A 15525-nucleotide genomic window follows, 5' to 3' on the forward strand; every position below is an offset into this window, starting at 1 on the left:
CAACTTTTGCCAGGTGTACGATGGGAATCTCTCCAAGCATTGCCTGTAGCTCGTGATTCATTCGTCTCCGCCACTCTCCGCTTTCTGTCTGTACTCCACCAAAAATAGTCCGCAACACCTTTCGTTCAAAAACGGCAAGTGCACGTATGTCTTCCGTAAGTAAAGTTACTGTCTCAAGTCCGTAGAGGACTACCGGTCTGATTAGCGTTTTGTACATCGTCAGCTTTGTGCGGCGGCGTATGCTCCTTGATCGAAACGTCTTGCGAAGGGAAAAGTAGGCTCTATTTCCAGCTTGAATGCGTCGTTGGATCTCCTTACTCGTATTATCGTCGGCGGTGACCAGAGATCCCAAATATACGAACTCAGCAACCACTTCCAGTTCATCACCGTCAATAGTCACTGTCCGTGGGAGGCAAACGTTACTATCTCGGGAGCCTCTTCCTACCATACATTTGGTTTTCAACGGATTAATTTGTAACCCTATCTTCCTAGCCTCCGTTTTTAGTCTGGCGTAGATTACCTCCGCCGTTCCACGGTTTCTAGTAATGATGTCGAGGTCGTCTGCAAAGGCTAGGAGTTGGCTACTCTTACTGAAGATCGTTCCCCTCGTTTCAATGCCCGCTCGCCGGATCACACCTTCAATAGCGATATTGAATAACATACAGGACAGTCCATTCCCTTGCCGTAACCTTCTGCGCGATTCGAAAGGGCTTGAGAGTGTCCCTGAAACGCGCACGTAGCACATCACTCGTTCCAGAGTAGCTTTGATCAGCCGCGTCAGTTTGTCCGGAAAACCGCACTCGTGCATTATCTGCCATAGCTGTTCGCGTTCAACTGTATCGTATGCTGCTCTGAAATCCACGAAAATATGATGCGAGGGCACGTTGTACTCTCGACATTTCTGAAGGATTTGTCGGAGAGTAAAAATTTGATCCGTAGTAGCACGGGCCCCCATAAAGCCCGCCTGATACTGCCCTACGAATTCTCTTGCTATTGGGGATAGACGACGCAACAAAATCTGGGAGAGTACCTTGTAGACGGCGTTGACCAGCGTAATGCCGCTGTAGTTACAGCAGTCTAGCCGGTCGCCTTTTTTGTAGATGGGACAGACTACGCCTTCCATCTTCCACCCATCTATCTATCCAACCATTTACCAACCTGAACTGAAAATAGCTTTATTTATTTATTCGTCAAGCATTTGTAGACTACATGCAATAATATTATTACAATGTTTACTTACATGCTATACATTATTCCTATGGCTAAGTCGTAGTTTTATTTGGATGCTGCACATAGTGATGTCAATTCTTTCGCAATTTTGATTATTGTGCATTTACTTGATCGATGGATTCCGAGGGGAGTTGAGGTACTGTTTCAAACGTTCCAAAGGTAAAAAAAATGACTAAATTGGCAACACAGTTCGTAATGTTTTATCGCCATAACTGGCAACACAGGCTCATTGCGTTTCTGTCGCAACCTTGATCGTGACTTCGTGTTAATCATACAAAAGCATTAAACAAATTGTTTTCGAATACGAACGTTATTGCTTTGTTATTGCTTGTTTGGATAATGAAGGATAAACTACGCTTTATTCACTATGAAATTTCGCAAACCGGCGTTGAAAATACAAATTCATTTCATGCTGAATTTCATTCCGTTTCTTCTGATAGAACGGTAATTCCTAGGTTTATTTACTTTGCTCGATTGGTTCTAATAATGAAACAGCGATGATGACACAATTTGACATTTTATCTGTCAAAAGCTAAAAACGACCCTTTTTACGACCGTTCAGAAACACGACTGTTTCAACCAGCGGGGTGGTGTGGCTGTCAAGTCACATACATTGCCCATGTCCCACTCATTGGTTTTGGTACTTTTGGTTCTGGTGCCTACTTAAAGATTTATTCATTTTATGATTACTGAAACTAATTAGAAAGCAGTTAAACACAGCCTTTTAGCTATAATTTAATTAATATTAGCTGTTATTTTCGGTACACTGGCTGGTTCCAAGTTGTCGCAGTCCATGGATGTTTAGTCCGCAAAATTTTGACAATTTCACACCCCTGGTTTCAACTGTCGTGTCCAGTAAGGGAATGCGCGCACAATATAAAGGCGCATCATGTTATTGAGTGGTCCATTTTTCGCATAATTGGTCTTATATGATCTTTCCATAAATATTTTTCTAGTTCTAAGGTTACGACACGGTGCATAAGAGTTTGGTACAATATTGTTTTTTAGTATATGTCAATAGAGGGAGTTGGAAATTTCCTACTAAACGCTATTGCGTTACTTTTTTTTACGTTCAGGTTTAGTAAAGATTTGTTGCACCAAGTGTTGAATACATTGACTTCATTCTGAAATACTGCGACGTTATGGGCATTTTTCATTTCCATCTATATTTTCATGTCGTCTACATATACAAGTACTTTTGAGTGGTTAAGTATAAAAGAAATGTCATTTACGTGCAAAACGAAAAGAAGTGGCCCTAAATGGGAACCTTGGGGAACACCAGGCAAAAGGCACTTCAAGAAAAGAATGAATTTTTCTGCTGCATAGTCGACATTTCCCAGATAACACAAGATCGTAATAGAAAGTCCTCATTAAGTCGTATACATGTTAGTTTAACATTGGAATTGCATAATGATTAGAGTAGGTCAAAGCGAAGTGTACAATAAATTGTTTTGTAGTTGTGCGTGTCGTCGTATACAACTTATGGCTGTAAATTATATAGCAGTATAGTTGATTGTAACATTTAGTTACATCTTGATTGCATATTGAGGAGTATTAAGTTGCGTGTTCCAAAAACTGTTGTATAGAATGCAAGATAGAATTACAAATGATTGTCAAAATTTTTGCACGTATATTGCCTCCACTTTGGTACGTATATGTTCTTATGTGGCGTAAAATATAACTTTTTTGTGCGGATATGATTTCGTATCTCTCAGTTGCAAACCTAGATATACAAACCAAATTGTTTGCTGGGTTCCTTCAGTACAGAACACATGTTGCCATTCTGTTGTACATAGTCTACGCTTAATTTCTATAAAATTTGCTTTGTTATATTCCGGCACTTCTTCATATTCCAAGTCAGTAGGCTAAGAGCTATTGTGTGTGAAAATTGAGTATTCGATTGCTGTGTGAAATGATTCATTCTTCCATAAGGGAGATAGTGAAGCATTCACAGTAAAGTCGTCTGTGCAGTTTGTAAAAGGAAAGTCCAAATAAGCATTTTGACTATTTTTGACTGAATTTATTTGATGCAGGCCAAATTGTGAAATTTTATCAAAAACTAGCTGACCCGACAAACTTCGTATTGCCACAAATTAACCTGTGTTGTACCTGTGTAGAATCATGAATCTCGGATCTTTGCCACAATCTCGAGTTTTGCAAGTTTCTACGGAGTTCAACCTTAGATGATTAGCAGTTACGTAACTATGAAAGCATCCCAGGTAACCAATAAGCATCACCAATGCTATTCAAATGTAGGCCAATAAGCATTTAAGTCGCCTTAAATGCTACTTAAATGCTATTTTGGCAAAATATACAGCTACTTTACTGATAACCTTCTTATAGTGCTAACAATGCTAATTTACAGCTAATTACTGACACGAAGAATTTGAATACAATTTTGGATGCCAATTTACAACACCTATGCAGTCAAAATGCTAATATACAACAACATGCAGTATAAAATGCCAGATACGCTGATTTGCTGCTTATGTTAATGCTTATTAGTTACCAGGAATGGGTAGTTTAATATACAAATTTGCAATTTTTCCTCACAGTAAAGTAGAAAACAACTCCCCTGTCCCCTCATTGCATAGCCAGAGTAAGCGGACAGTAATATTCGCCATGATTGTACAACATTTCGCCGAATATCATTTTGCGAAAAACCTTAAGCGGAATGTACCATTTCACGGAAAACTTTTTTGTGGAAAGTACCATTTCGCGACCCTCTCCTTACTCGCTGTTGCTCGTTCCAGGAAACCCAGGTAGACCTAGGAAAACAAATAAACCTAGACAGTAGTGATTTCTGCGGCGAGTTGCCTCCCCCCAGTGGGCGGCGCTTCCGACGGCGGATCACCGGCAACACTCGCGGCCGTCTCGTCCTGAATGATCTAGTGTTACTATAAATAGTTTTTGTGGTCTTATTATTGACTAATGTTTTATAGAAGAGTCTCGAATTTCTCGAGTTCGATTAGGTTTTGAGTTTCGCAAAAATTTCTGTTTTATTTGTATGAGAGTCCATATCCCCCTACCACAGGGGTGAGAGGTCTCTAACTATCATAAAATAAATTCAAGACTCCAAAATCTCCCACATGCGACATTCCAAATTTGGTTCCATTTGCTTGATTAGTACTCAAATTTTAAGAAAATTTCTATTTCATTTGTATGGGAGCCCCCCCCCCCTCTTAAAAGGGGAAGGGGTCGTAATTCACCATAGAAAAAATTTCTGCCATCTAAAACTCTCACATGCCAAATTTGGTTCCATTTGCTTGATTAGTTCTCGAGATAAGAGGAAATTTCTCTCATTTGTATGCCCACCCTCTTAGAGGGGAGATGGGTCATAACTCGCTTTCTAAAAAGGAGAGGGGCCTCAATTCACCATAGAAAAAAATCTTGCCTCCAAAACCACTTACATGTCTAATTTGGTTCCATTCGTTTGATTAGTTCTCGAGTTATGAGGAAATTTGTTTTTCATTTGTATAGGAGCCCCCCCCCCCCCCTCCTAAAGTGGGGAGGGATCCTAATTCACCATAGAAATTTTTTTTGCCTGCAAAAACACCCACATGCTAAATTTTGTTCCATTTGCTTGATTAGTTCTAGAGTGATGAGGAAATTTGTATTTCGTTTGTATGGGAGCCCCCCTTCCTAAAAAGGTAAGGGGTCCTTATTCATCATAGAAAAAATGGTTGCCTCCAAAAAACACCCACATGCCAAATACGGTTCCATTTGCTTGATTAGTTCTCGAATTATGACAAAATTTGCATTTCATTTGTGTAGAAGCCCCCCCTCTTAAAGTGGGGAGGGGTCCTAATTCACCATAGAAAATATTCCTGCCCTCGAAAATTTTCACATGCCAAATTTGGTTCCATTTACTTGATTAGTTCTCGAGTTATGAGGAAATTTGTATTTCATTTGTATAGGATTCCCCCTTCCCAAAGTGGGGAGGGGTCCCAATTCATCATCGAAAAAAATTTTGTCTCCAAAAACACCCACATGCCAAATTTGGTTCCATTTGCTTGATTAGATCTCGAGTTATGAGGAAATTTGTATTTCGTTTGAATAGGAGCCCCCCTCTTAAAGTGGGGAGGGGTCCTAATTCACCATAGAAAATATTCTTGCCCTCAAAAACCTTCACATGCCAAATTCCATTTGCTTGATTAGTTCTCGAGTTATGAGGAAATTCGTATTTCATTTGTATGGAAGCCCCCCCCCTCCTAAAGTGGGGAGGGGTCATAATTCCTCTTCTAAAGAGGGGAGGGGTCCCAGTTTACCATAGAATAAATTCTTGTCACCAAAAACACCCACATGCCTTGTTTTGTTCTATTTGCTTGATTAGTTCACGAGTTATGCAGAAATTTGTGTTTCATTTGTATGGGAGCCCCCCCTCCTAGTGGGGGGAGGGGTCTCTAACCATCACTAAAACCTTATCTGGCCCCAAAAACCTCTACATGCAAATTTTCACGCCGATTGGTTCAGTAATTTTTGATTCTATAAGGAACATCCCGACAGACAGACAGAAATCCATTTTTATATATAAGAAGATGTAATGCAATGTTTTATTTTCGCCTACTACTGGAAGCAAAAGGGATTCATTGTCAATGACATTGACTCAATGTCTACAATGAAGTCCACATTGCGCTGATTGCAGTCGCCGTAAATATGTAGTTTTACTGCGGGTTCCATATTTGATATAATGTTTTCTACTGTTTCGAAAAATAGTTCATAAGACTGTTTATTGGCATATTCGGGAGGAAAGTACACGGCTGAAAAAATGTGTGGTTCGCCGTATATGGTTGCTTTGGTCCATATATTTTCATATTCGATATGCTTTCTAGTAATTATTTGTTCCGAAGTACCGTGAATTCGGGTGAAATTGATCACTTTTTCGAGTATTTTTTAAATATCTTTGAATAGAAACATATTTAGGAAGATGATTCAATTTTAAAATAAGTACTGTAGTGCTGGCTACACGACAGTATCATCTATATCTTATATAAATAGTTTTATTTTAGATAAAACTTAATGTAATCGTGAAATTGAAAATTTACAAATAACGGGTGAAATTGATCACGTAGAAATCAAGACGATATTGCTATTAAACCATACGCTCTGACAGCAATAACCTTACGTGCAGTATAAAATCTGGCGTAATCGAGATATTGCCTGTATGTAGGCAACAATGTCGCGTACAGCAACTAGCACAAAAATCAAACAGTCAGCTCTACATTAGCATGGTTGATGCATCTGCTAAATAAATATGAACGATAGAAAAGATATTAAGCCAATTTTAGCATCGTAATCGTTTGTTTTTGTTTAAACATTGCTGTATATATGTGTAAATGTACGATTTTCGTATACAATCTTCACCAATCTAGTGAAACAAATAATTTAATTCTCCTCATATACGGGAGCTTGACTGTCTCTTTGAATGTGTAGTTGCATTTCGCTATGTAAGCACAAACCGATCTCTTGCACTCTCATGCAACTGCCATATGGAGCGTTTGTAAAATTTGTGCGAAGTATTGTCTGTCTTTTGCACCCTTTTATAAATCTCCATTCTGCTTTACAGAAAGAATAAACTTTCGCAGGTGGCAGCTCCATTTCGCACCCATAGCGATCTAGAAATCTATGTTGCCTCAGTTCATGATGTTATCAATCGTTTTATTTCGTAAAAGGTCAAATCAAACAATTTCTGTCGCATAATTTTATTCATGGAAATTATCAAAGCACCGCCAGATAATTAGAGAATCGAATTAGTTCTATCAAAATTTCCTTCTGCAACGAAATTTGTGTTAACAGCAAGGAGTTTTATCGGGCATGTTGAAAATTGCAATTCGATCAAAATAGTAAATTATAAAAAATCAAGCCATTTACAAGATCACTCTTGCTGAAAGCCGAGTGACTTTGACCTGTAACTCAATCTTTATGTGGATGGGTGCATATTCAGCTTTATGAATCAGTATAAACGTAGAATAAAGAGTTTTTTACTCGTTAGTCCAAGCTGATCAATTTCACCCGACTGATCAATTTCGCCCGAATCGACGGTAATTGACTTGGACTAGGAAATTACTAAGGTCATGCGAATAAACAATCAGAACTGCGAAAGACGATATCAAACGATCATCATTAAGCCGTTTTCTGATAGCAAATGCCCGTAGCATATGACCAGTTTGCTTAGTCATGAAAAAGTTTCGATTTTTAGTTAAATTGGTGCAATAAACACACACAAAAGTTGTGGTTGCACGTTCGAGCCCGTATGCTGCAATTGCAATCCAGAACTCATATTAATTCTTTGCAGTATAAGTTGCTGGCCATGTGTGTGATATTGTTGTCTCACAGATTGATTTGTTGATTTGTTGCAATTGAAAAATAAATCTTAAAAAAATTCATTCCACTGTAACAATATTATAAAACCCGACGTCAAGCTGCAAGTCAAGTCCTATATCACAAGGTAAGACTAATGCACACACTAATGAAATGAAATACTATCGCTTCGAGTATCCGGGGATCCCCAGAGCTGGACAAAATACCAGTAATGTGTTGGAGCTGCGCAAATGTGGACGTTGTTCCCTCTGTGAGAAATTTTGCTGCGAAATAGTACACGTTTGCGTGCAATTGAAATATCAAAAAATGGCTGCCGGTTTATTTTCCCGTTTGGAGCCGTTCGATTGCCGAAACGGAGATTTCGATTATTATCTGGAGCAGTTTGAGCACTTTTTACTGCTGAATTCCGTCGACGATGAGGCCAAAAAGGTCCCGCTGTTTATTACGAGTATTGGCCAGGATGCCTACCGCATTCTAAAGGAGAGCTGTGATCCGGTGGATCCAAAAGAGAAATCTTTCGAAGAATTGAAAGCAGCATTGCTGCAATACTTTGCCCGTCGTCAGTTCTACAGTCGAAATCAACGTCCAAACGAACAATTAGGAGCATTTATCAATGATGTGAAACGGCTCTCACTCAAGTGCAGCTTTGGTCCGTTTGCGAAAGAAGCCCTTCGCGATCGAATTGCATGTGGAAAATTACCGGAAGATAAAACTGATAAGCCCGTACCCCATCCACCAGTCCAGGCTCAGCAAAAATCGGCCCCAACACCGGCACCTGATAAGGCAGCAGCGAAACCAAAACAACCGAGGGTTCCCAAGGTACCACAGACAACCGGACAGGAAGTGGCACTACCGGCGCCCGAAGGTCAGCAGAAGCAGAAGCAAAGGCCGAAAGGCACCACCGGTGAGCATCGCTGTAAAATTTGCGGCCACTCGCACAAGGAAGCCGATTGTGCCCACAAAGATGCTTCCTGTTTTTTGTGCCGCAAGAAGGGCCACATAGCGTCCGTCTGCCGGGAGAAACATCAGAAGCAGAACCAACCGGCGCCGGCAGCGCAACCGGTTCAGGTGCATGTGCACGTGCAGCAGAACACTGCAATGAAAAATGAATGAGAATTTTCGGCGTTGTTTTTTTTTGTTTGCTGAATACCAGCAAATTGATTTCTATTTACTGAAAAGTATAGCGAATTGTTACTGAATGTTGAACACTCAGTAATTACTATAACCAAACTGTCAAAATTATTACCAAATTAAACACTCTTCTATTAAGCACAGTTTCATCGGTGTTTTATGAGCAAAAATATTACCACAGACAAACAGACATAACTCTTGGATGAAAAATCAACTAAAATTATCGTACCTCACATTTAATGCTCAGGCTAAATGTGAGCCATCTATGATCGACATGCCCAAATATCAAATAGCAATATGGGTATCCCTAGAAGTAGCAAGTATTTTTTATGGGGAATTCCCCTTCTTTCGTCAAAAAGCGCCACTTTGACCAAAACGGAGACATTCCCAACTAAGCCCAAATTTGAAATGACGGTTTAATCGGTACGATGAATGGAAAACGAGTGTTATGTCTGTTTGTCTGTAATATTACTTTGAAACAATGTAAAGCTAATAATTAGCATGAACATGGATCGAAAACTTAGAGAAGTCCTTTGAAAGTAGAATCAATATATATAGAATGCCAGTGTCGCTGTTTTTCTACAGGACTCATTGTGGTAAACATGATGCTAACAATCTGTATCAAGTCTGTGAATCGGGAACTTCATTGTCAAAGTTGCTTATTGTTATTTATCTGTTCTTTATCTGTGCGCTGGTTGGTGCTGTCATCAGTGCGCTCATCGCTGTGTTTTCATGCCAGTGAAATGTTTTTAAACGCTAATTTTTTTTCGTCCGGATGAATTGAATCCCTCAACTGAGTCTTTTTGCACCAATTTTTTCAGAAATTTGAAGCTAGCGAAGTTTACAATTACATTACTTGGCAGCCATATTCGAAATTTTAAACTGGTTGTCAAAGTTTGACAATGAGATTCCCCTTTTGCTTTTGCTTTTGCTTCCGACGGCGGGTCACCGGCAACACTCGCGACCGTCTCGTCCTGAATGATCTAGTGTTACTATAGATAGTTTTTGTGGTCTTGTATTGACTAATGTTTTATGAAAGAGTCTCGAATTTCTCGAGTTCGATTAGTTTTTGAGTTTCGCAAAAATTTCTGTTTTATTTGTATGAGAGTACACAGGGGTGAGAGGTCTCTAACTATCGTAAAATAAATTCAAGACTCCAAAATCTCCCGCATGCCAAATTTGGTTCCATTTGCTTGATTAGTTCTCAAGTTATAAGAAAATTTGAATTTCATTTGTATGGGAGCTCCCCTCTTAAAAGGGGAAGGGGTTGTAATTCGCCATAGAAAAAATTTTTGCCATCTAAAACTCCCACATGCCAAATTTGGTTCCATTTGATTGATTAGTTCTCGAGATAAGAGGAAATTTGCATTTCATTTGTATGGAAGCCCACCCTCTTAAAGGAGAGATGGGCCATAACTCGCATTCTAAAGAAGAGAGGTCTCAATTCACCATAGAAAAAAATCTTGCGTCCAAAACCACTTACATGTCAAATTTGGTTCCATTTGCTTGATTAGTTCTCGAGTTATGAGGAAATTTGTTTTTCATTTGTATAGGAGCCCCCCTCCTCTTAAAGTGGGAAAATCCATAGAAAATATACCATAGAAAATATTCTTGCCTACAAAAACACCCACATGATAAATTTGGTTCCATTTACTTGATTAGTTCTAGAGTTATGAGGAAATTTGTATTTCGTTTGTATGAGAGCCCCCCTCTTAAAAAGGTAAGGGGTCCTAATTCATTATAGGAAAAATGGTTGCCTCCAAAAACACCCACATGCCAAATATGGTTCCATTTGCTTGATTAGTTCTCGAATTATGAGGAAATTTGTTTTTCATTTGTGTAGAAGCACCCCCTCTTAAAGTTGGGAGGGGTCCTAATTCACCATAGAAAATATTTTTGCCTCCAGAAACCTCCACATGCCAAATTTGGTTCTATTTGCTTGATTAGTTCTCGAGTTATGAGGAAATTTGAATTTCATTTGTATAGGAGCCCCCCCTCCTAAAGTGGGTAGGGGTCCCAATTCATCATAGAAAAAAATTTTGTCTCCAAAAACACCCACGTGCCAAATTTGGTTCCATTTGCTTGATTAGTTCTCGAGTTATGAGGAAATTTGTATTTCGTTTGTATAGGAGCCCCCCCTCTTAAAGTGGGGAGGGGTCCTTATTTACCATAGAAAATATTCTTGCCCTCGAAAACTTTCATATGCCAAATTTGGTTTCATTTGCTTGATTAGCTCTCGAGTTATGAGGAAATTTGTATTTCATTTGTATAGGAGCCCCCCCTCCTAAAATGAGGAGGAGTCCCAGTTCATCATAGAAAAAATTTTTGTCTCCAAAAACACCCACGTGTCAAATTTGGTTCCATTTGCTTGATTAGTTCTCGAGTTATGAGGAAATTTGTATTTCGTTTGTATAGGAGCCCCCCCTCTTAAAGTGGGGAGGGGTTCTAATTCACCATAGAAAATATTCATGCCCTAGAAAACTTTCACATGCCAAATTTGGTTCCATTTGCTTGATTAATTCTCGAGTTATGAGAAAATTTGCATTTCATTTGTATAGGAGCCCCCCTTCCTAAAGTGGGGAGGGGTCCCAATTCATCATAGAAAAAATTTTTGTCTCCAAAAACACCCACGTGCCAAATTTGGTTCCATTTGCTTGATTAGTTCTCGAGTTATGAGGAAATTTGTATTTCGTTTGTATAGGAGCCCCCCCTCTTAAAGTAGGAAGGGGTCCTTATTTACTATAGAAAATATTCTTGCCCTCGATAACTTTCACATGCCAAATTTTGTTCCATTTGCTTGATTAGTTCTCGAGTTATGAGGAAATTTGTATGGAAGGCCCCCCTTTTAAAGAGGAGAGGAGTTATAATTCCCCTTATAAAGAGGGGAGGGGTCTCAATTTACCATAGAATAAATTCTTGTCACCGAAAACACCCACATGCCAAATTTTGTTCTATTTGCTTGATTAGTTGTCGAGTTATGCAGAAATTTGTGTTTCATTTGTGTGGGAGCCCCCCTCTTAGTGGGGGGAGGGGTTTCTAACCATCACTAAAACCTTTCCTGGCCCCAAAAAACCTCTACATGCATATTTTCATGCCGATTGGTTCAGTAGTTTTCGATTCTATAAGAAACATACGGACAGACAGACAGACAGACAGACAGACAGACAGACAGACAGAAATCCTTCTTTATAGGTATAGATTTATATATATTTTCAGAGGTCTGAAAAATGGCAAATTAGACATTTTGAAATATTTTCCTGACATTGGTAGAATGCAGATTTGTCTTATTTTTCGACTGTACGTAAAAGGCACTGAATGTTTAACAAAATTTTAACATTTCAAGTTGCTGATCAAAAATATTATACTGAATTTAAAATTGATAATTCAGCTTGTCAAAACTAAGTAAAATTTTGCTGATAACCGGCAAAAAATATTTACTGTAGTCTGTAGCATTCCGTGTTTGGAATTTGACCGTCTGATTTTTTGTTCGACAGTTTTTGTAGCCAACTATTAGTGTACAGGACAACTGTGGGGCTTCTTAGTGCTACGATCCCATTAGCTTTAACAGTCTTTCTCAACCGAACTTCGAACATACGACGATTGATTTGTTAGACTAGTGTCGTACCTCGAGGCCAGCTGGAAGACTGGAAAGGTGGTACACAAATATACATACTGTAAATAAGTATTGAACCTGGTGAATACATCGAAAAACAGCGGTAGCTGCGCCGGTCTCATGTCTTAGCTGTCTAGGTTCAGTCTGATTCATTATATCATTGATTGTGGCACGAATCAAGAACTGCGCAAAACAAGCGTTTTAAGCTAGATTTGATTACTAGAGTTATCTATCAGAAAAAAATATTTTCGTTAAACTAGAGTGATAATTAACTGCGAAAGTGGTATAATCTCAAGCGTCAATAAAATGCCTGATTGGAACAGTTCTTCGAAGTCGCAAGGGACGACGCCCAAAAAAACGAAAGCCGCAAACACGCAAAAAGGTCATACCGCACTCGATTGTCGGGCAAAACATCAAATGCAGCAGAAGCAGACCCAGCAGGCAGTTCATGTGCATGTTCATATACAACAACAGCCAAACAGTGCAACCACTACTAAAGCGTCAACGTCACCAGCGAAGAACAAAAATTCGGTTCAAGTAGTTAATTTGCCAAGCTTTACGTTACCATCACTTACTGCAAATGGCCCATCGAAACCAACGCAATCAACGCATGCCAAGCCGGCGAAGCCACATCAGGCGGCAGGAAAACCCAAACTGGTGGTGCCACCGAAGACTACGACAACCGGAAAGCCAAATCAACAGTCGCCGCAAAAGGCCGCCCCGGGACAACATCGCTGCAAAATTTGCGGCCACAACGGGCACAAGGAAGCGGACTGTTCGCACAAGGATGCTAGCTGCTTTCTGTGTCGCAAAAAAGGTCACATCGCGTCCGTCTGCCGGGAGTCGCTTCAGAAATTGGTTCAACCGCAGCAAGCAGTTCAGGTGCACGTTCACGTTCCGGGCAATACTGTAGCCAGGAAATAATTGCCACGATAAAAGTGATTAAATTCGACATAGTATTTTTCAATTTAATTTGGTTAATTTGAATACTTGTGTACTTACAACGTGAACATTCCTAGTTTTTAATTTTCTTGCTTCAGCAAGTTCACGCTATGCACCGCCAGGTGCTGCTTTCGGCACACAAATGATGATGGCGGGAGAACTTTTCATTTTCCTCAATCTCTTTAGTCCCATTTGTTCATCTGGCGGACCGAACGAAAACTAAATGACGAGCATGCCTGCGTCCGTAAGAAATTATAAACCTCAGGGGACATGTGTATACTTTATGGTGAAAGGGAAACAGTAACTAAGTAGCGGACTCCGTTTAAATAATAATGTAAAATGAAGCAAACATATTTTAAATATAAATCATTAAAACGCACTTCGAAAATGGTATGTGCCAAGTTGATTTTGGAGAAAATATTCCGTCAAACATAGACGTTTTCTGAATTGTAATAAATGCTCTGAAACATTCCTACTAATTTGATACGAGAAGACAAGTTTAACTTTCCTAACTGCCTGTACTCTGTATATCAGTTTTATTCGTTTCTTAGAGTTTATAATTACACTAAAAGTTTCATAAGGCCACAATCACATTTTTTCTGGTGATTGGTGACGATATCGCATATTAAAAATTTTTGAGTGACATATTACTTATAGCACTAGTCAACTTTAGGTAACTGGCATGCTACGAATGTTGGCTGGTTTAACCCTCTAACGGGCAACATCGTCAAAACGATGCAATCAAGCTAATGACTATTTTTTCATGGAAGTATATTCAAAAGAAGCTCAAGTGTTAATTTTCGTGCAAAAATAATTGTCTGGACGAGCGCCAAGTCAAAAAAGAATAATTTTTCTTTTTGTTTTCCCATGTCCAACGCTCAATCCAGATATTTTTTGAATTCAGATTTATTTCAAAATTGAAATAAAGCATGCAAATTATACATAAATTTTTTTTTTCGAGAGTAAGGATACAGTGGACCCCCGTTCGTTTGAACGATTCCTCGTGCAAACTAACGGGGTTCGTTTTTGATTTGAACCACTGGCAACCCTAAATATGTTGAAACTGGCATGAACTGGCCGCCGTGCTCTTTGTTATTGTTTCAGTGGTTTGATTTTGTTGGCAGTTGCAAGCAGCGAATATTTTATTCTCCGGTCGGATTTCTATCGTAATCGTTGGGAAACGAAATGTGAAACTGATTAAACACGCTAGATCAGTATAAACAAATCGTGTTTATGTGCATTGTCTGCGGAGACAAATGATGCCATGTAGAGATTGACGTTTGAACCATTTTTAATTTGCACATCGTGCAAACCACCGGGGTTCAAATTAAAAAGTGTCCAGATTAAAAAGGGTCAAACGAACGGGGGTCCACGGTATTCCCTTTTCGCGCAATAATTTTTTTCGGAATTTTCCTGAATTTTTGTTTTTAATAGATGATAACTTTTGAATGCAAGGTCAAAATGATATTAATATCAAAATATCTGTTCTAAACACATTTTTTATATTGTCAATTCAAAACAAATTACATATGTGGCTCTGGAGCTACAGACGGCCTTACCCGTTAGAGGGTTAAGGATCTTGCTCAAAACGTAATACATATATTTGTCAGTGGATGCACAACTTACGGTTGAACGGAAAAAATAAATAGGGTAAAGAACCGGTTTTAAGCAGTCTAAGCGGGTCACTAATTGTTTTACCTTATTACAAGCGATGGGTTGACTAAGTGGGGGATATCGGGGCATACCAATCTTCTTGCTATCTTTAGTTCTTCAAGCTGTTACCATTGGAAGACACTATTATTGTGCTAAACTTTTGATTTTCCGCTTTAAAAGTTGGAGCGGTGGAACTAATTTTGATCAGACCGAACATATTTTCACCCTCAAGGTGCTTTTTTAAGCAATCCTGAAATCTGATTTTTTTTACGTCCCCGTAAAAAATCTCTCGAACTGTTCCCTCTATTCAGTAAGTTCGCGTTCCTATCCGCGACCGACTAATCGGCATCTGGTGCGTAATCGGCATAGATGCGTGAAATGCCATCTGTCTAAATTGTTTATCGGGGCATACACTCACCTTTCGGCAAACGGTATTCGTCGTCTCTTTTATTCTCTAGTGTTCTTATGGGAAACTGCGAGTTTGACGTCTCACTCGCTGTTCATAAGGATGGTGGGAGAACAAAAGAGGTAAACATAGCAGTACAAACGATCCGACTCAGAACAGTGTTGTCAAAGCAAATAACATTGAAACACATCGTTGCTTTATTAAATCACTGAGAAAATCTTCGAAAATT

General features: G+C 39.2%; 2 protein-coding genes across 2 annotated transcripts in view; both read left to right on the forward strand.

Moving 5' to 3' along the window:
* The window catches only part of LOC128738109 (four and a half LIM domains protein 2), a 335738-nt gene that overhangs the window by 63200 nt on the left and 257013 nt on the right, over positions 1 to 15525 (forward strand). The gene's annotated exons all lie outside the window — the stretch shown is intronic.
* LOC128738110 (uncharacterized) lies at positions 7791 to 9188 on the forward strand. The gene has a single exon (XM_053832975.1). It carries the CDS (start codon positions 7858 to 7860, stop codon positions 8662 to 8664), a length of 807 nt encoding a protein of 268 aa, XP_053688950.1. The 5' UTR covers positions 7791 to 7857; the 3' UTR covers positions 8665 to 9188.

Source organism: Sabethes cyaneus, chromosome 2, assembly GCF_943734655.1.
Source record: "Sabethes cyaneus chromosome 2, idSabCyanKW18_F2, whole genome shotgun sequence".
In the NCBI taxonomy this organism is placed as follows: Eukaryota; Metazoa; Arthropoda; class Insecta; order Diptera; family Culicidae; genus Sabethes; species Sabethes cyaneus.